Below are 23,496 nucleotides of genomic sequence, written 5' to 3'. Positions count from 1 at the left end.
TTCCCAATCCATATGCAATTATTCCATCTTATTTCACTTACTTCTATACCAAAATCTCCTATTTTTGTATTTTCTTTGTTCTTACCTTCTTTTGTTCTATGGTAGAGCATTTAAATTTTATCTTTTCAAATTAATTTTACAACCCTGGCTTTAGATTAATAGGCGATCAAATTAGAAAAGTTAATAGAATCTTTTACCGGTTTAGAACATAGTATTTCTATATCATGGGATTCTTCATATTTTTGTTAAGTAAGCACAGGCATTTATCATAATGGAACATATGACAATATTGTATCATTTTACAAATACCAAGTTTATTGACCATCTGAAACATGAACACACATGGACATTTGAACTTAATGGCTTTCTTATCTTTTTACTTATTAATCAACAAAGTGAAAAGCATTGAATTTAAAAATTAAATTATTGAGATGATCATCAAAATTCTTTATGCATATTGTGAAAATGAAACAATGAAGCTTGTTGTGGTTGATTTGGAAAGTGAGGTAGAAGATAAGTGACAGAGTGGGTTGAGTTTCAGCAAGGTACATTGCATGTATTTGTGGACATATCAAAGTGAAACCGCCTGTACAACTGATTATTTTTGAGAAATAAAACTGAAATTATGTAGTTTGAGTTATAAGGACAGAGGTTTTAAAGACACAAAGGGTTACTAGGGATTGGAATAGTTGAGAGTCTTGTTAAGACTGGTGGGAATCAAAATAGAGATAGAGAGCTATCTTTTAGAGTAGGCCAGGTATAAGAAATAATAGCACCAGGCATGGTGACTGAGGCAGAAGTGGCAGGCGTGGTGACTGAGGCAGAAGGATTATCATAGGAGGACTACATAGTGTTCCAAAGTGGGCTATGCTACATACCAAGACCATGTCTCAAAAAGCAAACACAAAGGAAAAAGCAGAGGATGGGAGAATGGGAGGAAGGAGGGGAGGAGGGAAGGAAGGAAAAGAGGGAGGGAATAAGAGGAGGGAGGGAGGGAAGAAGGGAGATAATATGTGTGTACTATGGCAACACAAGGCTAGAACAGAGAATCCAAGGGTCAGAGAATGGTGACTGTGCAACAGTTTTATTCCCACCTGTTTTAGGGAGAACAGAATCTGTCTGCATGGAATCACACCTTTTTTTTTTCTTTCCTTTGTCTCATATATTCTCTAATCCCACAGAAGCCTCTTGTCAGCAGAAAGATATTTTCCTCAGATAAATGATGAGTCAGAGAGAGTTTACAATAATAAAATAGATTAGAAAATTGACTAGAAAAAGTACAATTCCCAGGAGTAAGCAAAATAAGTTTTATATACTAATATTTGAACCTAAGTTCCCACATCTGTAAAACTGGAATGCAGTACAAGGTGATCACAAAGTTAACTTTAAGGTATAGAATTCTGTGAATCCATTGTGTATGTGTGTAATTATGTCTGTGTTTTTTATTTCTCTTCTAGCTTGAATCTCAGTGTCACTCCATTAGCCATGCGATTGCCTATCCACTGTGTTTGTGTAACCAAAGAACACAGCCATATACTTGTAGGTTTAGAAGATGGAAAATTGATTGTGGTGGGTGTTGGCAAGCCAGCTGAGGTAAAACCTAGTTTCTTAGATGTCATTTCCAGTACCATTGGGGATTCCTTTGGTTCTCCTTCATTCCATTTATCTCAGAGGTCTCCATTATGGATGAACAAGTTAAAAAGCAAATTTAACTTCTCAACAGGCAGTAAATGAAAACAAAGGATAAAGTTCTTATTCAAGAATGATGTTTTTATTATAATTGAAAGCATGCATTTGGAAGTTTTTGTGTACCACTTAGTATGAATGAGGAAATACTTGTATTCCCTATCTACATTGAAGATTGATAAATAGAATCTTCACATACAAAAGCCTTTATAAAATACTAAACAGAAGTTTGAGCAATAAAAGTATTTAATCTTGTTTTATCAAATCTGTAGCATGACTATGTCTTTCTGTAAAAAAACATTTTTATTTAGACCTCCATATCAATGTTCTACTTCTTAGTAAATTTACTATAACTGAGAGTTTCATCAACTTTCCTGCCTGGGCTGGCTTTGAACTTGGATCATCAGACCTCAGCCTTCTGAATAGCTAGGATTACAGGCTTGAGCTACAGGTGCCTAGCATTAAACCACTTTTAATCACATTGTCTAAAAAAATTTTAAATTCTTATAAAATTTTTATTTAAACGCTTATATTTTTCCTATTATGTATTTTCAACATTTTATTAACACCAATTAGTTGTTGACAGTTGTTTTGTTGTGATATTTATGACATACATATGTACTTTGATCAAACTCATCTCTGTAGTCCTTCCTAATTCCCTGTTTTAACTGTTTTTGATGGGTTTCATTGTGCTATTTTGACATGTAGCCCAAGCCAGGTTTCAACTCTTCACCACTCCCAGCTCAGAATAGTCTTACATTCATCAGGGTACCAATGGCTCAAGCCTGTAATCCTACCTACTGAGGAGGTTATTTCCAAGTAACCAGCAAAAAGCCAAAAATGGAGCTGTGGCTCAAGTAGTAGAGTGCTCCTTTCAGTGAAAAAGCCAACACACAGCTCCTAGGCCCTGAATTTAAGCTCCAGTACCAGCACAAATAAAAAATGTTTCACATTACTTTCCTTCCATCAAAAAGTTATTTTATGCTTCCTTATTATTATGTTTAACATGATTAATACTACAGATACCAGAAAAGAAAGTCTTTAAAACTAAGTATTTTTGTTAGTCAGGTAATTTTGACATAACTGGCCTACTTTATTTTTAAATATACCAGCTGACATTAGACCTTTCTCAACTAAAAGAAATCAGACTTTGTTAATCAAGAATCTTCAAACATTAATGATTATGTTAAATCTGTTCTGTATTCTATAAAAATCAGTGTCTTATAGACTAATCTTACATGTCCTTTCATTTCTTAACATCTGTTCTCTGTTTCTCTGTATTACTTTAAACAGATGCGTTCGGGTCAGCTTTCTCGAAAATTGTGGGGATCTAGTAAGCGACTGAGCCAGATTTCAGCTGGAGAAACAGAATATAATACTCAAGATTCCAAGTGATTACTTTTCCATCTTCCCATAATGAATAACTGAATCTGCTTTGTAATCTTAACCACACCTCTCCACTGTCCAAAGGCCTTAAGGCTTTTATCCCTAAAAAATAATTTAGAGGTTACTATAATTTGGTATGGTATGCTTAGGTTGTATTACCCACATTTAAAGTGGTTAACATGGAATCAGGCTTATTAACTAACTCTTGGTCTATACCAAATTGAATTTGAGAAAACATATTTGATTTAGTTCAGTGACCCATTTCTAAAGATCATTAAGTACATTTTTTTAAACTTCCAAAATGAAGAAATCATGTTCAATTTATTAATTTTAAATCGAAGAATGTAAAGTATTCCTATTAAAATAATATAGATAATGGGACCGTTGAGAGATGTGGCTTTTCATTCTTTAATCATTTTCCTATTTATACTACATTAAAAAAATTTCACTTAAGAAACTACTGATAAGAGGTAATAAACTTTAAGGTACTGCTGCACACTTTGATTTTCAAAAGTTCCAGGTTTATGTTAGTAAGAGTAAAACAGTATCGAAACTGGCATGTTGGTTCATCCCACAACTATTTAACATACTAGTAATAAAAATTTATTGAGTTGTATTATTATTCTTAATAATAAAAGTTGGTTAGGAAAAAGGGAAACTAGATATGTGTTTCACAGATACAATTCCTTAATAGTATATTTAAGCAAAATTGCTGATTGTGACTTTTTTTTTCAAAAATTAGCCAGTTATTTTATTTTATTTTCTTCTTCTTTATTGTCAAAGTGCGATTGTGACTTTCAAGTAGCATATGTAGTATAATTTACATCTGAGAAATTTTAAGTTATCTTGACTTTTTCTAATAAGCATATACTATGTTTTGCTCTGATAATTAAAAGAATTAGTAATAATGTTCAGATATGCTACTTTTGTATGTTGAATGCATTTTCAGGAAAGAATAACTTCAGAGTTTTCTTAAAGTAGTCTGTGAACAATAACAACAAAAGACTTTCCAAGATTTTTTTGGTGTGTGCGAGTATGCTGGTACTGGGGCTTGACTCAGGGCTTCTTGCTCTTGCTTGGCTTTTTACTCAAGGCTGGCATTCTACTAGATCCACAGCTCCATTTCTAGACTTTTGCTGGCTAATTGGTGATAAGAGTCTAAAAGACTTCTCTGCCTGTGCTGGCTTTGGACCATGATTCTTAGATTCCTCTTACTGAGTAGGTAGGATTATACAATAATAGCTTCTTAAAATAATAATACTCTCTTTCATTCTACAAAGCATGGATTTACTTATACCCAATTGTCTTCTCAATTAAATCTTGGAGAAAAAATTTTCTCTTTACGTTTCTCCAGTGGATTTCACTTTATAGTCTTATAAATTAGTCAAAAATTTTAAAGAAATAAAGGATTTTGTTTAGGGAAACTTTAATATTTTGATTTGTTTTGACTCAAGAGTAGTAAACAGTTATAGAATCATTTTATTTCTAATAAATTAAAATCCTGTTTTATTTAGGAAAAAATAGCTATGCTTTAGTTGTATTACACTGAAATCAAGGTACAAAAATAGAACAAGTAAATGTGAAGGTTTCTTTTTCTGGATACTTCTGGAATTTCTAATTCTTAAATTTTGTTTGTTAAAATAAGCAAATACAGAACTATTAACTGAATAATAATTTGCTCATTGAAACATAAGTCTACTGAATTAAAAAATCACTATATACATTTTCACTGATTGTAATATACTAGATGTGATCAATAGAAAGGATTTCTGTGTTGTACAGCGGCAGAAAACAAAGTGTCTTTAGAATGAAATAACAGCCAAACATTTTAATTGGTGAATTTAAGATTTCAACTTGGCTGTTATCTTTTTTTCTTCCAGAACTTTACATCTGGGGATAGGTGAAATAAAATTCTAAGCATCTTTATGGTGGGGGTAAATTTGTACTAAGACAATGATTTTACTTTGGTAAGGTGACATAAAATAGTAAAACATATAACTATGAGCAGTTAGAGAATAAAAAAGCCTTATAAAAAGTTTGATGACCCTCCTCAATCAGTATTTTGTATTACTTAGATAAAATTGGAGGAGAAAAGGAAAAAAATAGATGGTGACATGAAAATCAAGAAAGTATAAAAATGAAGGTTGGTCTGCTTGTAAAGTCTCTTGTTAGCCCTGTGAAATTCTTGTTAGTTATGAAGGAAGTTTCGATTTCTTTCTTTTAATCACAATATACCCTTTTAAAAAAGAAAAATGCCAAGTATTCATTTTGTGTTAAGCAAGAAACATAAGCAGAGTTTACTTTGTTCTCTATGTGTAGGACATACCAAAATGTTCTTCAAAACTTAATAATGATTAGCAGAGTGCTGGTGGTTCATGCCTGTAATCCTACTTATTCAAGAGGCTGAGATCTTAGGATCACGGTTCAAAGCCAGCCAAGACAGGAAAGTCCATGAGACACTTATCTCCAATAAACTACTCAGAAAAAGATGGAAGTGGTGCTGTGATTCAGATGGTAGAATGTTTGCCTTGAGCACAAAGATCTCAGGGACAGCACCCAATCCCTGAGTTTAAGCCCCAGGACCAGCAAATAATAATAATAATAGTGAAATTTTTCTGCTTCTGAAAGGAATAAATGTGTCTTCAGAACTAAAATTAAAATTTGAAGACTAAATCTTAACCTAAGACTTTTTTACATTTTGGTTGAATAAAAGTATGCAAGAATCTTACTTTGGATACAAGACTTATTTCTGATTTAATGCTAGAGACATAGCATTTGCCTTTCAGTGTACTTCAGGTTGTTTTTTACTAAAGAACGCTTTGAATAGAAATTTAAAAAGTTATTTCCTTTTATATTACAAGTAGCACTTGTCTGTACTGCCTTTCCAATCCCTTTTGAGACAAGTTGCTGGACAATAGATATCAATATAGTATTAAATGTTTGTTATATAATATAATTGGAATGCAGGATGTATGTGTGTGTGTGTGTGTGTGTGTGTGTGTATAGAAAGTGTTGGTCTCATCAAACATACTGTTAACACTATCCCATAATTAAGTTTTTGTTTTGTTTTGTTTTTGCCAGTCCTGGGGCTTGAAGTCAAGGCCTAAGCACTATCCCTGGCTTCTTTTGCTCAAGGCTAGCACTCTACCACTTGAGCCACAGCATCACTTCTGGCTTTTTCTGTTTTATGAGGTGCTGAGGAATTGAACCTAGGGCTTCATGTATGTTAGGCAAGCGCTCTACCACTAAGCCACATTCCCAGCCCCCATAATTAAGTTTTTAAACCTGTCTTTGGAATACAGTTTTTGAGTAGAATATGAAGAAGGGAATATATTACTTTCTAAATCAAATCTGTTTTTCTTTTGTTTGCCAGCCTATATTTATATTAGAAACTATTTTTCCTTTAAAGTGAGCAATCTTGAACATTTTACTACTCTCAACAAATATCCATTCTCAATATTACTTTTTGCCTTATTCATATATTTATCTTTTTCAAATATCTCTGCCTACATCTTTGTTCTATAGAGTTTACTGCACTTATTAGTTGCAGTGGTTTTCATCATGGCATTAGTCAGCAATACAGTGTTCACTTCGGTGATATTTACAATGTAAGCCTCACTCTTGCTTCTTTAAGTTAAATATATTTTCTAAGCAGTGGCTTTTATTTTTTCAGTGTTGCATATTGAACCCTGGGCCTTAACATGGTAGACAAGCTTTCTAGTAAGCTATATCCTAAGCACAGACATTGGGTTTTAATTTGACACTGCAGATTAGTCAATAAAATTTAATAAATTTCTTATGTCTGCACACTACTTTGTATTTTCTAAATCTTTTAAATTGATGTTAGTATAAAATTGTTTGGGATTATTATATATTTTCAATTATTTTTAACTATATAATGGCTATTCATTTTTATAAATCAAGCCCATGAGTTACAAATGACTTGAAAACAGACTGAATCATTCTCCTGAGAGACATTTTAATCAAGCAAACAGTTTTTGGTGTTGCTTTACATGTACAGAACAATCACATTTCATTATTGAAAACTGAATTGTCATGAACACTCTTCAGACCTTTCATATTTGGAAGTTATAATTAATATTTTCCTCCACATATTTGTCAGTATTTAAATAACTGAATTTTTTAAACAGTAGAATTAGGTAGCATTTTAATGAAATAACTAAAAATAAGTCACAAGTGCTAAACTGCTTTAAAATAGAATTATGTTCCTTAAAACCTTGATATTTGTAGTCAGTAGAATTCTCCTAGTACATAGTATTGTATAAATACAGTTCTCCATATATAATTCTCTTAAAGCATTGTATGCATTCTTTAAGTACTTACGCTGTACAGAAAATCTTTAAACTTCCGGTTTTTGGAGAGAACAGGGCAGTAACATTTAAGGAATTTAGCATGAGCTCAGTATTAGAGTGCATGTCTAGTATGTTTGAGGCCCTAGGTTTGATTGCCAGAACCACAAAAGAAAACATAAGCATGTTCCATATATAAGAAACAAATTCTCCTTGCTGAAAACAATACAGTCATCCTAAAACATTACAGTTATGTTGTGTTTTTTTGTTTTTTTTTAGTGGAAGAAATTTGGGTAAAAGTAGCAGTATTATTAGGTTCTTTTCTATAAACTGTAGTGAGTCATTAGTTTATTATCTCACTAACACTGGTCACATGAGAATGGTTTCTAAATATTTTGATGATTTGGACATAGGAAGCTAGTAGTTTAGTGAAAAGTGAAAGGACACAAATTCTGTGACATTCACTTTTTCTTTTTTAAAAAAAAATTGTGTTGTCAAGGTCACGTACAGAGGGGTTCCAGTTACATATGTAAGGTAGTGAGTACTTTTCTTGTCAAACTCACTTTCTCTTAATGTTCACAATTTTATGAATTGAAAATTGAGAAGAGAAAGAACAGGTAGAAAGTCACTAATTCAACAACATACTTTTTCCCATAATTTTCATGTTTTCTTGGAAACATATTTTGAAAATAAAACCATAGTAACAATAACTTCCTTATTCAAAAAACTACTTAGCTGAGCACAGTGGTGCATGCCTCTAGTTCCCATGACTGGGGAGATTAAAACAGCAATATCAGTTGAGACCCCAGAGATCTGAGATAAGCCTATGTACTATAACAAGAACCTGTCTCAAAAAATAACATTATTCATATTTCAAAGTTGACTGAGTGAAGATCAATGTGTTTCCACTTACATGATAGCTGTCTTGTTATTTAAATGTATTTATAACTTTTTGAGAATACAGATTCATTGATTTTAATTCTATTGCAAGTATAGCATTGTAATGTATGCCTAAGAAAAGTTAGGATTAAAGTGATTGAAATTTTTTACTGATTAAAATATAAACTATTTTTTAAAAGAAATAATTCCAATTTGACCTTTTAGATTTTGATGTGGGTAATATAATTTAACTTAGAAAAATTAGAAGTTATTTTGTAGTCAGTGTACTAATCAACTTTAAATGCTATTTTTGATGTTCTTTTGGTAATATTTCACAAGCTAAGCAATGTGTTTTATCATTTAATATGCTCAGTCTACAAATTTACAAATGATTCTTTTATTCTGAAGGAAAAGCCTCTTGTCTGTAATAAACATCCTGTGCTCTTCAGAATGTCAAGTCAGAGGTCCTGAGACCTCAGTAATCAGATTTCACTGAAAATAGCTGCAGTCTCTTAATTCATATATAGGGACTACAGAAAATAACTGTCGTTGGAAATTGCTTTTCTTAGGTTAAGTTTTAGTAAACCTTGGTTTCTATACTCTTTCCAAAATGGTGACATTTTAAAGTAGATTTTATTGTAAAAGGTCTTTCATATATTAGACCTTTTTCTTTTCTGTTCAGGTTTTACTGCTATCAAAGACTAATTCACAAACACTGTCACCAAATGTTTTTTGTCACTATTATTTATTTAGATTAGCTTTATCTAAGAAAATTAAGTGATCGCCTTAATCTGTTCAGAAAGTCTAGATTTAAGGCTTTTCTTCTAACAGTTTGATTTTATAGAGTTGGAGCAAAAAAACTTAGCAAAAATTAATCAGATATAACTAGCCTGCCATTTTCTGTCAGGTTTATTGCAAAAGAATCCATCAGACAGAAAAATACCATCTGTCTTTGATTAATCCCTTTTGCCAGTTTTTCTTAGACCCTGATTAACTAGAATTTGTGTTCACAGAGGGCAATAAGGTATTAAATGCATGTGTGTGTACATAGTTCAGAGGGGTTAGATGAAAATTCAGAATTTTTTGAAAGTACTTGGAAATTGTGCTGCTACTTATTTAAGGATTTTGAAAGGTTCTATATTTATCTTAAAATGTATTTTCTCATTTACTGGAATTGACCATGAAAAAGGATATTAATCTTTATTTATATCTAATTATTGACTGCGCAAACTGTGACTCATTGGGTAGTTGAATGCCAAAAAAAATGGGCAGGGGTTAAAGTTGAGTAGGTTATAGACTTATTAAAGATGTGTAAATAACTTTGATTGTAATAGTCTTATAACAAAGTTACTATTTGGTGCGATTCTTTCCTCATTCTTTTGAACTTAAATATGTAAGATGTATGTTTTGTTTTGTTACAATAAGTGATGTTTTTGAAAAATTCAATGTGTATATATGAGTTAATGTTTAATCTGTTCTGTATAGTATGCCTAAAGATAACTGAAATTTTTGCACTTTTTAAATTCCTTGGAAATTTGTATTCTAACAAAATTTAAGAATATGCACGTACTCTGTACATAATAAATTAGCTTTGTATATGACAATGAGTTTGAATCATATAAGAGGACTTATTTTCTTCAGTTGATATATAATTCTTTTTACAGAGTCTGAATAGAACTTACACTTGGCTCGCGTAGTCCGATGTGCACAAGATGTGGTGTTCATCTGTTTTTTTTGTTTTACATGATCATTAGTCTTCCCTTTCAAAGCCACTTCAAAAACTATGTTGCAATATTTTCCCTTAGTAAGTGATCATGTCCTAAGTCTCCATTTGTAGATCACCAAAAATACACTGTATTGGGGATTTTAATGTTTCTTTCCTTTCATTCTGAAAAATCTGTGTGTGTGTGTGTGTGTGTGTGTGTGTGTGTGTGTGTGTGTGTGCGTGCGTGCGCATGCTGTGTCAGTCCTGGGGCTTGAACTCAGGGCCTAGGCACTGTCCCTTAGCTTTTTTGGTTGTTAATTGGAGAGCATAGTCTCACTGACTTTCCTGGCCTGGCTGGCTTGAAACTTCAATCCTCAGATCTCAGCCTCCTGAGTAGCTAGGATTATAGCACTTATCCACTAACCTTTTTTCTTCAGGGCTTGAGCATGCTAGTCAGTGCTCTACCATTGATGTATTCTCCTAGTCCTTATCAATGAGCTTTTGATAATCTAAACATTTATCTATCCTGTCTGTTTTTGTTAAGGTTATTGGAACCTAAATCATGTTAGACGGCACAAGAACTCTCTTTGAGGTGTATTTGTCTCTAGATCTAGAAAAACAGTACAACAGAATGAATATTAATCTTTAATACTACCAACTGTTCACAATATGTTTAAGACACTGCTATAAACAGAAAATTTCAACATTAGTTCTTTTGTCCTTTTACAATCAAAATCTTTCATACACTTACCTTGCTTTTGGCTGGGCACCAGTAGTTCAAGCCTATATTCCTAGCTACTCAGAGAAGCTGAGAGCTGAGGATTCCAGTTTAAAGCCAGCCTGGACAGAAAAGTCCACAACACTTATCTCCACTTACATAGTAAAAAGTTGGAAGTAGAGATGTGGTTCAAGATGTATAGTGCCAATCTTGAGCAGAAAAGGCCAAGTGAGAACACAAGCCCTGAGTTCAAGCCGCAGTATCAGCACGCACGCACACACACACACACACACACACACACACACACACACTTTTTGAAATTTCTCTTTATTCACCACTGAACTTTACCTCATTGCATGTGGTACACTTTCTACAAGTTTTATTTATTTAAATATTGTTTAATTATAACTTTAAAGGAATTGGAAAAGTTTAGGAGAAGGCTACATAAAAGTTATTAACGATTTGTACACTAGTAGTAGTTTTTCTTGAAAACAAAGACCTTTAGGTCTTATTGAACTCTATCCCAAAATATTTAAAAACTCACAGCTTTTGATGGAAAATCAGAATCCTGAGTCATTCATATGCACATAAGAAGAAGATACAGTTATTCACCTAGAACTATAGTTCTTTCCTAGCCAAGCTTTAAGTGCTAGAGGGTAGGAGGATCAAACTCAGGGCCTTACACATACATGATCTTGTCCACTGGCTTACATCTCTAGCCCTATTTTTAAGCTTATTTTTGTCTGAATGCCATCAAGGTTCATATTTGTTTCATTCTCTTGTACATTTTAATGGGTTTCATCATGATGTGATTATATTCCATCCCTCAAGGATTGCCTCTTAAAACCGCAAGAAGTCTTGTTGAGACCTAGGGGGGTACAGGAAAGAGAGTTCGGGAAATTCTGGATTAAGGTTCCTGGGGGTGTGAAGGACAAACACACCTGAAAGACTTAAAATTCTATCCCTCAGGGTCACCATCGCAACAAAAAGGAAAAAAAAAATTACCTATCATGAACAAAGGCACAAAAGTCATTTAAGAAAATATTAGCATATTGAATCTAGTAATGCTTAACAAGCATGTTGCTTCATGGCATGTGATGGCTAGTTGTATCACCAGAGAGGTAGTAAGCATTATTTCTGATTGTCCATGGGATTTGGGTGTGTTTACCAAGAAGATTAGCATTAGAATCTGTCTGCATTAAAATATCCAGTAAGGGCGTCTGGCCCAACTACTGAATTCCAGTTTTTTCTGTCCTGGTAAGTGCATATTTTGAGGCATCTGGATCATCATAATTCATGAGCCAATTCCCACAATAAACTCTATCTTATATTTCAATATGTAATATTCTCTGGTTCTTTTTCTTTGGACAACCCTAATACAGAAACCAAGTACCTTGTTTCCCATGAATTTAAGATTGGGTTAATATTTACAAAATCGTTGCATGTAACTTACCATTTTAACAGAAAAATTGATAAAGTCATCTAACATCCAGGCAAATGAAATGACAGAACACTGAAAATAAAAATTTATAGTAGAATGGAAATTTCTTAATAAAATTATTTATGGAGCTACACATGGCAGCACATGTCTGTAGTCTAGGTAATAGGTAAAAGCTAAGGCAGGAGGATCACAGCCTAGGAGTTCAAGGTCAGCCCAGCAACATAGTGGGATCCCATTAGGAAAAAAAAAAAAAATTCAGAAAAACTTACAACGAGTAATAATAGCTTAAAAGAGGACAACTGAATTATTTCTACTCAAGATCAGAAAAAGGCAAGAATATCTATTTTTACCACTTTTATCCTAGCTAGTGCAATAATACAATGAAGAGTGAATAGAAAAGCAGCATACTTGTTTAAAAAAAAAAACTATTCCTGGACTTCATTTTTTTAATATTACATTTTTATTGCCAAAGTAATATACAAAGGGGTTAGTTACATATGTAAAGCTGTGAGTACATTTCTTATCAAACTTTTTACCTCCTTTGTTTTTCTCCCATCTTCCCCCCTCCCTGGCTCCCTCTCACCCTCCCCAAGTTGTACAGTTGGTTTACAGCATATTGTCTTATTAGTATTGCTGTTGCATTGGTTCACCTTTTACCCTTCGTCTCTCCATTTTGGTGTTCCCCTTCCCTAGTTCCAACAAATGTACATACAATACCTAGTGGACTTCATTTTTTATGTAGAAAATCCTAAGAAACACACACAAAACCCTAATAGATGAACTTAGTCATAGCATACAGAAGTCACTGTATAAATTGGATTTCTATACATTAGCATTCAGTAAAAATAGCACTTCTATACATTAGCGGTTAATAAATTATGAATAATTTAAAATAGCATTAAAAGGAGAATTTCTAGCCAGGCGCTGGTGTCTCATGCCTATAATACTAGCTACTGAGGAGGTTAAGATCCGAGGATCATGGTTCAAAGCCAGCCCAGGCAGAAAAGTCTGATAGACTCTTATGTCCAGTTATCAACTCTTAATCTCCCATCTCAACTACCAGAAAACTGGAAGTGGCCTGTGGCTCAAGTGGTAGAGGGCTAGCCTTGAGCTGAAGAGTTCGGACAGAGCCCAGGCCCAGAGTTCAAGCCCCACAACCAACCAAAAAAAAAAGGAGAATTTCTTCCTATTGAGACTGGAAATACTCAAAAAACAGTGAACACAATGGTTGCAATGGAAGCTTGGTGGCAGTTTTCAGTATTCAGGTAGTCTTTTAAATGCATATGTATGTAGACTTAGAGCCAAATGTAGCACAGGTACCATTTAGAATACATTCTCATGCATACTCTTGGAATCCTTGCAACATAAACTAGCAAGCCGTGCTCTTCCGTTCATGTACAGGCCAGTGTTTTGAAGGCCCAGGCATTGTGTGTAAAGAATTTTAAAGTGATAACAGAATCTTCTTACTGAAATGTCTTCTGCTTTCCATTTTCCATGTGTGACTCCCCTGTGATGTTACCAACTCAAGAGAAATTTCTGAAAGCCTTTCTTATGAGTGAAGTGAGTTCCCTCTGAGAGAGGAGGTTCAAGGGGTCTTGAGTTCCAGGTTTCCCTTTCTCTGACCGTGTTAGTCACTTCTTGTCTCTGACAAAGTGCCTAAAAACAGCTTGAGGAGAGATTTATTGTGGTTCACAGTTTCAGAGACCCCAGCCCATAGTCACTTGGCTCCATTGCTTATACAACCATGCAGAACCACTTCATGGTAGGGAGCAGGGGCTGGGACAAAATGGCCCACTACTTGGCCAGGAAGCAGAGAAACAGCCAAGGAAGCAGGCTGAAGGCAAGATGTACTCTTCAAAGGCCCACTTCAGTGACATACTTCCTTCAATTAGCCCTTACCTTCCAGTTTCCAGAATCTCCTAATAGTCCATTAAACTCTGAATCCATGACTGTTTAGAATAGATCTCCTGGAGGGTTGGTGCCTAACATTATTCCTATATAACTACTTAAAAACTTCCAAAAATCTTGTTTGCCCAGTATGTTGGTACACAGCTGTAATTCTAGCTACTTGGGAATCAGGGGTATGAAGCTCTCAGTTGGAGGTTGTGGGCAAAAGTGAGAGACTCTTAACTAAAAAACAAAAAGACTTAAAAAGCTGAAGGACTAGGGGTATTACTTAAGTTGTAGAATGCTTATCTAGTTTGAGGTCCTAAATTAAGTTCACAGTACCATTCCTCCTCCCCCCAAAATCTTGAACAGTGTTCTAAATTCTAAACATTACACTTAAAATGAACTTCTTAAACACATAAGACAGTTTGAAACACTTATGTGCAGAATTAAAAGTATACTTTTTTGCTGGGTGTGGTGGGGCATGCCTCTAATACCAGCTACTCAGAAGCAAGGACAAGAGACTCAAGTTCAACTCTGGGCATGGACAACATAGCCACTCTTTCATAAGGGTACAACAGAACAAAACAAAACCCACAAGTAAACAAGTGTATCTTCTTTGGATGAAAATTGGACACTAATGTTTCATTATATTTGTCATAGAGACCAAAATCTTTGGCATTTTCAAGCAAGTGCGTTTCGTCCTTATATTTAATTATAAAATATTTATTTAACATAAGAGCCCTAAAAATGCAATCTGGAATGTTACGCCTTGCTAAACTGCTGCCTGTAACACTTAATATTAAAGCTATAAAAAGCCACAAATACTTCTAGGATGTTTTAAATAAGTGGAGCACCTTGCTCCACATTATAGGCCTGGCTTTATGGCTGTCAGGAGGCAGGTGAAATCGAAGGGTTGTGGAGTTATTTACATGCACAAAACGACTGTAAAACCATGCAGTAGATAGCACTTTCAACGTTTGGCCAGTAGCAGCATTAAGTGCTTTTCATAAAATATCTAACTGAATCCTACAGGCACGTCTCTAGAGATTACTTTCACTGTTTCACACACACACACACACACACACACACACACACAGACGTGAAAGTTTAGGAAATCAACTAATGGCTCCAAGAATCCCCCCTGCTAGAAACAGTAAGCTGCCTCTGCCTGTCAGAAAGCATAGAAGAATCCCATTTCCCGGCATGCTTCTGAGAAAGGCGCTCAGATCCCCTGGTTAGGTTAGTTTAAGTCGGTGGCTCTCGTTCAAATTAAAGGCGGTTCTACCGGTATCCCTCAGATGGCTTTGCTGTAGCTCTCTCCCCCTAGAATACAGTGCCTGGCTCAGTAGCTATAGAGTGGGAACAGAAAAATGTGCATTCCTAGCTAGTGTCCCGAGAAGAAGACCCGGGCACCATACTTTGAAAACGATTGGTTTCGTCTTAAATCCATTGGGAAAACCGCTGGTGCCAACGAGCAATGCAGATTCCCCACATCTCAAACAAACCTGGGATCGGCTTTGGTCAGTTACACTGGGCAATTCAGAAATCGCGCCCATTGCGACCCTGGAGGTGTGGCCCGCGCGGTCTGCAGGCCCTGCCACGCCCCCGTACGCCACACCCCCTTCTATTGCCACGCCCCCATCCGCTAGTTGATAGGCCTCTCCCCGCCCCCTACGTAGGCCTTGCCACGCCCCCAGCGTCAGCAGGCCCTGCCACGTTCCCCCCTCCCCCGCCGCCACGCCCACCACAGCGCCCATTCGCCCGCAGGACCTCGGGCTTCCCTCGGCTCCACAGGAATTCCTCTGGGCGGGCCAGGTTCGGGTGCTGCTGCGGGAGTTCAGGATCTGGCATTGACGAGGCGCCCCGGCCGGAAGCGCCATGATAGACTTCGCAATCTTCGCCGTGACTTTCTTGCTGGCGCTGGTGGGAGCTGTGCTCTACCTCTATCCGGTAACCTCCCGCACGGATCCGTGGGCTCTGCCGTAGCCGACCATGGCCCACACCCACGTCGACTGGCCCTTGTAGGCCGCTTGGGGGGGGCGGGGAGGGTCTGAGGGGGAGGGCGGGCCGTCAGGGGGCGGGCCTGAGAGAGTAGGCCGCTAGGGATTGGGCCTGAGGAGGACCGTCTGAGGGGGAGAGCTGCTGATTGGGTTTGGGCCTGAGGGAAGGCAGGCCTCTAGGAAGTGGGCCTGAGGGGAGGGCGGACGGCTAGCGGGAGGGCCTAAGGGGGTGGGTGGGCCGCTTGGAGGCGGACCTGATAGAAGGGCGGGGCGCCGGGAGTCGGGGGGCATAGCGGGCTATCCGGAGGCGGGTCTGCGGGGAGAGCGGGCCGCTATAGGGCGGACCTGAAGGGAGGGCCGGACGCCAGGGGCCGGGTCTGAGGGGAGGGTGGGCCTGTGAGGAGGGCGGGCCTGTGAGGAGGGCGGGCCTGCAGCGTTGGCGGACTGGAGCGCGGGAACCACACCCTGGTTCGTAACCTCTCTCAGTGGAGCTTGCCAGTCCAGCGCCGGAGCGGAAAACCTTTCCCCTTTTCCCTGCATTCTCCCAGGACTTAAGAGCTGCGTTCCCGAGTGCTCGAGGTCCGCGCTCAGGGCTGCTGAGGCGAGTGCGCGAGGGCCGGAAACACCGCTGAACCTCCTAGCGCCTCATCCTATTTTCTCCACTGTCCCGCTCTTGTCAGCCTTGGACAACCTGAAAACAGGAGTGCTAGTGTAAAACAAGCTCCACAAAACAAGGTGGTTTTAAGGACGAAGCTGAAAAGCTGCCGAACAGCCCCAGTGATGTCCCTGGTGATGACAGCACGCCTTCAAGCATTACTTTATGAGCTTGTAAATAGATTTGATAGGAATATTGAGACTACGCCATATGGAAATTTGCAGTTTTATTATCTGAGAAACTAAACATGTGTAGTGGTTGTTTTGTTTTGAGACAGGGTTTTATTATGCCCTTCAGACTAACTTCCAACTTGGGATCCTCCTGCTTCAGTAGTGCCAGGCCCACATCTTGAGTATTTATCTTCAAGATAACGTTATCCTTTGATCAGCTACTAGAAGCAACACTTTTGCCTTCAACCAGTTGTATACTACTCGTGCTTTCTCATATCTGGGAATACTGCAGTCCACAAACCAGTAATTTCTATTCTAGCCAGGGCAAATGCAGTATAAATAAATATCATATATAATTTGTTGGTGTTAGTGCTATGAGAAGGGGGTATAGATCAGTAGTTTCCCTACCATGCACCAGGCCTTGAGTTCTATTTCCAGCCTGGATAAACAAGAAGAAAAAGTTACCAGGAAATTTGTAGTTAGAGGTAGATAGGATTGTTACAGTAGGAAAGAGAAGTGATAAAGAGACATTTGAGCAGACTTGAGGAAGGTGGAGGTGCCAGCCATTTAAATATCTGGGAAACAGTGTTCTAGGCTAAGAGCTAAGGAAGGAAATTGGTGGCTGGAGTTGAATGAGCAAAGAGACTACATTTATTTCTTCTAGATCTGGAATACGAAAAGTCAGTTAGCTTTCAGTGAGAGCTTGTTTCCTGGTTCTTAGATTGCTCGTTGTTGCTGTGTCCTGGGATAGTGGGATGGCAGTACAACTCCTTCCTGCCTCTTTCACTGAGGGTACTAACCTCCTTCATTTGGGCCTAATTTCCACATCAAGCTCCAGCTAATAATTTTGTCATATTGAAGATTGAAATGGAGTCTCATGCATTTTTATGCTTAGGATGCTTGAACTATAAACCTCCCAATCTCAGCCTCTCAGGTTGCTAGAATTACAGAGGAGAGCTAGCACTGCCCAGCTAAATGCTTTTCAAAATTGACACAGAGGATGAAGGTAATTTTCCATGTAAAGAACTCATAGATATTTATATTTGAATGCAGAAATAGTTCCTTAAATTCAAGCCAATTGGAAAGCCATGGTTAAGTCCTGACCATTCTTGATAAAAACACATCTGACTTGTGAAAGATATGCTATTTCATTACATTTAACCTTTTTTCCTTAAGGCTTCCAGACCAGCTGCAGGAATTCCAGGGATTACACCAACTGAAGAAAAGTGAGTTGTTTTTTTTAAATCAAAAGTAAAACATGGGGGCTGGGGATATAGCCTAGTGGCAAGAGTGCCTGCCTCCGATACACGAGGCCCTAGGTTCGATTCCCCAGCACCACATATACAGAAAACGGCCAGAAGCGGCGCTGTGGCTCAAGTGGCAGAGTGCTAGCCTTGAGCGGGAAGAAGCCAGGGACAGTGCTCAGGCCCTGAGTCCAAGGCCCAGGACTGGCCAAAAAAAAAAAAAAAAAAAAAGGAAAACATGTATATAATTTTGTCGTTCCTGTTGTTTTGTAGCGCTAGGAATGGAACTCGAAGCAAGTGCTCTTTCTCTGGGCTGTGTCCTCAATATTAAGCCATATTTTTAGATTACTCATCTTATAATTTCTTGTTTTAAATTTCCTCTGGGCATACAACCTAAACTTTTTAAGAACTGAAAGGAGGTTGTTTAAACCCAAACCCACTAAGTGGTTTCCCCTTGCCAGAGAAAGCTGAAAATAGGACAGAATTAAAACAGAGGGAAAAAGGAAAGAAAAACTTGCCACAACTGAGTTGCATCAGCCTATGATGGTGGCCATGGCTGACTCAGTTTAGGATGGTGGCAGTGACTCTCTGAACCTAGGACAGTGGATGTGGCTTGTCTCAGAGTGAAGTGCTGCTCAAGTTGACTAGTTCTCCAAAGTCTAAGTCAAATGTTCCTTGAGTTACTTTCTTATTTCATTTTGAAGTGTTAATGCCTTCACAGAATTATCAGAAAAACCCATGTCTAAGTAGAACTTAGAAACAGTGAGAAGGCAAATAGAATTGAGTTTGAGATTTTTCAGTAGTTTTAATTTCATAAACTGTCACTCTGTTGAAAGGTTCAACCATGGTTTTTCTGATTTTTCCAAGTTAAATCTTTTTATTTGGTTAAATATCGCTTCTTTTTTTTTTTTAATCAGAGATGGTAATCTTCCAGACATTGTGACCAGTGGAAGTCTGCACGAGTTCCTGGTTAACTTGCATGAGAGATTCGGACCTGTGGTTTCTTTCTGGTTTGGTCGGCGCCTTGTTGTTAGTTTGGGCAATGTTGATGTACTGAAGCAGCATATCAACCCCAATAAGACATGTAAGTTAATTTTTCTTTATAAATTAGATGATTCTGATTCTTCAAGGAATAAATAATTATAAGAACTATGCAGGGCTGGGAATGTGACTTAGTGGTACAGTGCTCACCTAGCATGCACCAGGCCCTGGGTTTGATTCCTTAGCATCACATACACAGAAAAAGCCAGAAATGGCGCTGTGGCTCAAGAGGTAGAGTGCTAGCCTTGAGCAAAAAGAAGCCAGAGAGAGTGCTCAGACCCTGAGTCCAAGCCCCAGGACTGGCAACAAAAAAGAACTATGCATTGTTCTTAAATTAATTTGTTAAGTGCTTTGTCTAGAGCTAGACATTGTGCTGAAGTGTTTAATACCTCTTTGAATATGAAACTGGATTGTAAAATTATTTTAAAAATTTATAGATATATGCAGTACAATCCCAGTATAAATTGCAATAGGATTTTGGGGAGAAATCTGAATAAAATAGTTTCAGGGTACATCTAGAACTACTAAAATTAGTGGAGTGTGCTTTTTTAATAAAGATATTGTTGTCATGTAGGTAGAAAAGTGATGCTAGTATTATTTTTTAATTAATTAGTTAATTAATTATTTTACCAGTCCTGGGCCTTGGACTCAGGGCCTGAGCAGTGTCCCCGGCTTCTTTTTGCTCAAGGCTAGCACTCTACCACTTGAGCCACAGTGCCACTTCTGGCCGTTTTCTATATATGTGGTCCTGAGGAATCCAACCCAGGGCTTCATGTATGGGAGGCAAGCACTCTTGCCACTAAGCCATATTCCCAGCCCCTCATGCTAGTATTAGTAACAATGAATTCTGAGTCAAGTTATTATATTCTTGCAATCTTTCTTCACTCTTGATCCATTTGTATTTAGAAAAGACTATGAAGGGAGTTGTGAGAAGAGTTGCTATGTTCTACTTGTTGTTTCTTGTGAGCCTTCCTGATCTTTTGTTTTGAATGAGTGATTATTTTGCTGAAGAAACATATTAATCTGTGTTGCAGCGGATCCTTTTGAAACCATGCTAAAGTCATTGTTAAGGTATCAATCTGGTGGTGGGAGTGTGACTGAAAACTACAGGAGGAAAAAGTTTTATGAGAATGCTGTGACTACATGTCTTCAGGGTCACTTTGCTCTTCTGCTAAAGGTATGGTGATGCAGTTGTTGGTCTGATGTCATGTAATGCAAACCACAGTATATTTTGAAATGATTGATATGATCTTTCTTTGCCATTCTTTTCTTGCCTGTGTCTCTAAGCTGCTTTTTATTATGCTGATATTTTAAAAGAAAACAAAGCAAAATAAAAAAGCCCAAAAAGTAAAACAACACAAAAGTGTACATTTATGTGAAGTGTGTAAATTTGAATTATGGGAATAGAGAGTTCTTGAAGGTTGGTTTGGTTTTTGGTTTGGTTTTTGCTTAGCAGTACTCGAGTTTGAACTCAGATTTGAACTTACTGAGAAGGTACCCTACCACTGGAGCCATGCTCTCTGGTTTTCCTTTTTATTTTTATTTTTTACATATCTAATCTTACATTTTGTTTTTCCCAGGCTAGCCTTGGAGCATACTGTGATCCTCTTCTGCCTACTGCATAGCTTGGTTTATAGTTGTGTGCTACCACACTCAGCTTTGTTATTTGAGAGGGTCTTACTTTTTGTGTGTGTGTCTAGGCTTGCTCAGATGAGATTCTTTTTTTTCTTCCTTTTTTTGCTAGTCCTAGGCCTTAAACTCAGGACCTGAGCACTGTCCCTGGCTTCTTTTTGCTCAAGGCTAGCACTCAACAACTTGAGCCACAGTGCCACTTCTGGCCAGGGCTGCATGTATAGGAGGCAAGCACTCTTGCTACTAGGCCATATTCCCAGCCCCAGATGAGATTCTTTTGTCTCTGCCTCTGAAGTAACTGGATTTATATGCATGTAGCTTTTGGTCTTGCCTGAAGTTTTCTCTGGCGGGACTTGAATTCAGGGATTGTACACTGTCCCTGAGGTGTTTTTTTTTTTTTTTGTTTTTTTTTGCTCAAGAGAGCTCTATCTACCCCAGGAGGAAAGTCAGGAAGGGAAAGACTGGGAGAGAAAGAGGGAGAAGGTAACACTGTTCAAAAGGAAATGCACTCATTGCCTGACTTAGGTAACTGTAATTCCCTCTGTACATCACCTTTACAATAAAGCTTAAAAAAATTTTTTTAAGAGTGCTCTACCATTTTGAGCCACCTCCACTTCTGGTTTTCTGGTAGTCCTCCACTTCTGGTTTTGTGGTAGTTAATTGGAGATAAGGGTCTCACAGACTTTTCTACCCAGCCTGGCTTCGAACCGTGATCCTCAGATTTCTGCTTCCAGAGTAGCTAGGATGTGAGCCACCAGCACCCAGCTTCAGACCAGACTCTTAACCCAGTGTTTCCTAAGACATGGTCTGAATTCACCTGAAACACACTGCTTGTTAAAAATGCAGATAACTCAACTTCTACTTAAAGATGCTGGAGGAGTCTAAGAGAAAAAGAAAAAAGGGGGAGGAGGTTGGCAGTGTGGCTCAACTGGTTAGAGTGTCCACCCAGAAAATGTGTAGGCTTAAATTCAACTCCCGCCAGTACTGCAAAAAAATAAAAATTCAATATAATTTTTCCTTATCAGAGTTCTATTTGAAACTCACTTTCTATTCTTGTTTTTGAGCTGTCTTGCTGAGTTTACCCTATGAATTTATCAATACATTGGTTTATCTCTGTATGGTTTTGTGACTTGGAAGATACTGAACTGCTGCATGGATCTTTAAGTCTGGTTGTTTATTGATTAGTCTCTACCCTCCCCAATTCTCAGTCTTATAGTTGCTCTTATATTTCCTACTTCAAGCTTGTATATAGGCTCTACACATCCTATTCTCTGACTCTCACAGGATGCCTGCTGTGAAGGCCAGTTTGTAGACTGGGTCTACATATGAGAAGTCTACTTCACATTTTTTTTTTATTTTTTTTTTGGCCAGTCCTGGGCCTTGGACTCAGGGCCTGAGCACTGTCCCTGGCTTCTTCCCGCTCAAGGCTAGCACTCTGCCACTTGAGCCACAGCGCCGCTTCTGGCCGTTTTCTGTATATGTGGTGCTGGGGAATCGAACCTAGGGCCTCGTGTATCCGAGGCAGGCACTCTTGCCACTAGGCTATATCCCCAGCCCCTACTTCACATTTTTATTGTCTACTGTAGTCCACTACTGTCTGTAGTGGATGCTAGATACTTAAGCATTAGTTAGAGATAGAAATTTGTCAGGCACCAGTGTAATATTAGCTACTTAAGAAACTGAGATCCGAGGATCAAGGTTCAAAGCCAACCTGAACAGACAAATCCAATTAACTACCAAAAAACCTGGGAGCAGAAATGTGGTTTAATAGGTAGAGTGTCAGCCTTGGGTGAGAAAGCTAAGCAAAGCTAGGCACCAGTAGCTTATGCCTACAATATGAGCTATTAAGATCTGAAGATCAAAGTTCAAAGCCAGTCTGGGCAGGAAAGTCTCTTAAGACTCTGATCTCCAATTCACTGCCAAAAAAGCTGGAAGTAGAGATGTGGCCAGTGTTTGAAACCCTGGGCACAAGCCCCAGTGCTGGTACAAAAGAAAAAAAAGATATTTTGTTATCCTGGGTATTGTATATACGTTTATTTGAATCAGGAAAGGGAAGGGGAACAACAAACTGGTGAGACAAAGGGCAAAAGAATATGTTGGAAAAGAACTGTACAACTAGGGAGGGGGAAGTTGTGGGGAAAGGGAATGTGGGAGAAAAATGAAGGAAAGGGGTAACAAGTTTGACAAGAAATTTACTTGCTACCTTACATATGTAACTGTAACCTCTATGTGCATCAACTTGATAATAAAATTAATTTTTTTAAAAGAAAGAAAAAAGATAGACAGGTAGATAGAAAGAAAATTAAAAGCCAGGTTCCTTAGTATATCCCTATAATAACTTAAAAGACTAGAACTAGGAGGATTGTGAATTTGAGATCACCCTAGGTCACTTTGTTGAAACCTCATCTCAGATGGATAAAGAAGTAAATGGGAATTAAATGATCAATCAGCAAGGACACAGAAGTTCTGTTGTCAGAGCATCTTTTTCTTTCCTTACCAGTGGTTTCTTTAAGATCATGTACAGCAGCACTGTTTTTTGTAAGTTGCATGCTTCCTATTGCCACAGTAATCTTTTTGGCTTTCTTTGTATATATATATATGTCTAGATCTGAGTTCTGCATTTTGACTAAATCTTCTAATGACTCTTGTCCTCTCAACTTCATCCTAAGTGTTGGCTCCTTCCTGTCCTCACCGTCTTTGCTTCAAGACTGTGTATAAACTCCACTCTAATTCTGTGAG

At 37.7% G+C, this 23,496-nt stretch overlaps 2 protein-coding genes across 8 annotated transcripts in view; both read left to right on the top strand.

Annotated features, from left to right (window-relative positions):
• Positions 1 to 4,140, top strand: part of Nbeal1 (neurobeachin like 1) — a 151,281-nt gene extending 147,141 nt beyond the window's left edge. For 3 of the 5 annotated variants that reach the window (XM_048344926.1, XM_048344929.1, XM_048344925.1), the window contains one exon: positions 1,458 to 1,981. In XM_048344926.1, coding sequence (XP_048200883.1) covers positions 1,458 to 1,734 — 277 coding nt within the window. In that variant the 3' untranslated portion in view covers positions 1,735 to 1,981. Of the gene's footprint in view, positions 1 to 1,457; positions 1,982 to 2,979 lie in introns of those variants that run through there. The other 2 variants (XM_048344930.1, XM_048344927.1) reach the window with 1 other exon arrangement.
• An 11,615-nt stretch (positions 4,141 to 15,755) lies between these two features.
• LOC125350377 (cytochrome P450 20A1) overlaps positions 15,756 to 23,496 on the top strand; it is a 32,008-nt gene continuing 24,267 nt past the window's right edge. Inside the window, exons 1-4 of one of the 3 annotated variants that reach the window (XM_048344922.1) lie at positions 15,756 to 15,965; positions 18,017 to 18,066; positions 19,002 to 19,168; positions 20,160 to 20,302. In XM_048344922.1, coding sequence (XP_048200879.1) covers positions 15,894 to 15,965; positions 18,017 to 18,066; positions 19,002 to 19,168; positions 20,160 to 20,302 — 432 coding nt within the window. In that variant the 5' untranslated portion in view covers positions 15,756 to 15,893. Of the gene's footprint in view, positions 15,966 to 18,016; positions 18,067 to 19,001; positions 19,169 to 20,159; positions 20,303 to 23,362; positions 23,492 to 23,496 lie in introns of those variants that run through there. The other 2 variants (XM_048344923.1, XM_048344924.1) reach the window with 2 other exon arrangements.

This window comes from Perognathus longimembris, chromosome 4, assembly GCF_023159225.1.
Source record: "Perognathus longimembris pacificus isolate PPM17 chromosome 4, ASM2315922v1, whole genome shotgun sequence".
Classification (NCBI taxonomy): domain Eukaryota; kingdom Metazoa; phylum Chordata; class Mammalia; order Rodentia; family Heteromyidae; genus Perognathus; species Perognathus longimembris.
Note: the sequence above shows the minus strand (reverse complement) of the source record. Positions and strands in the feature narration are given on the sequence as shown.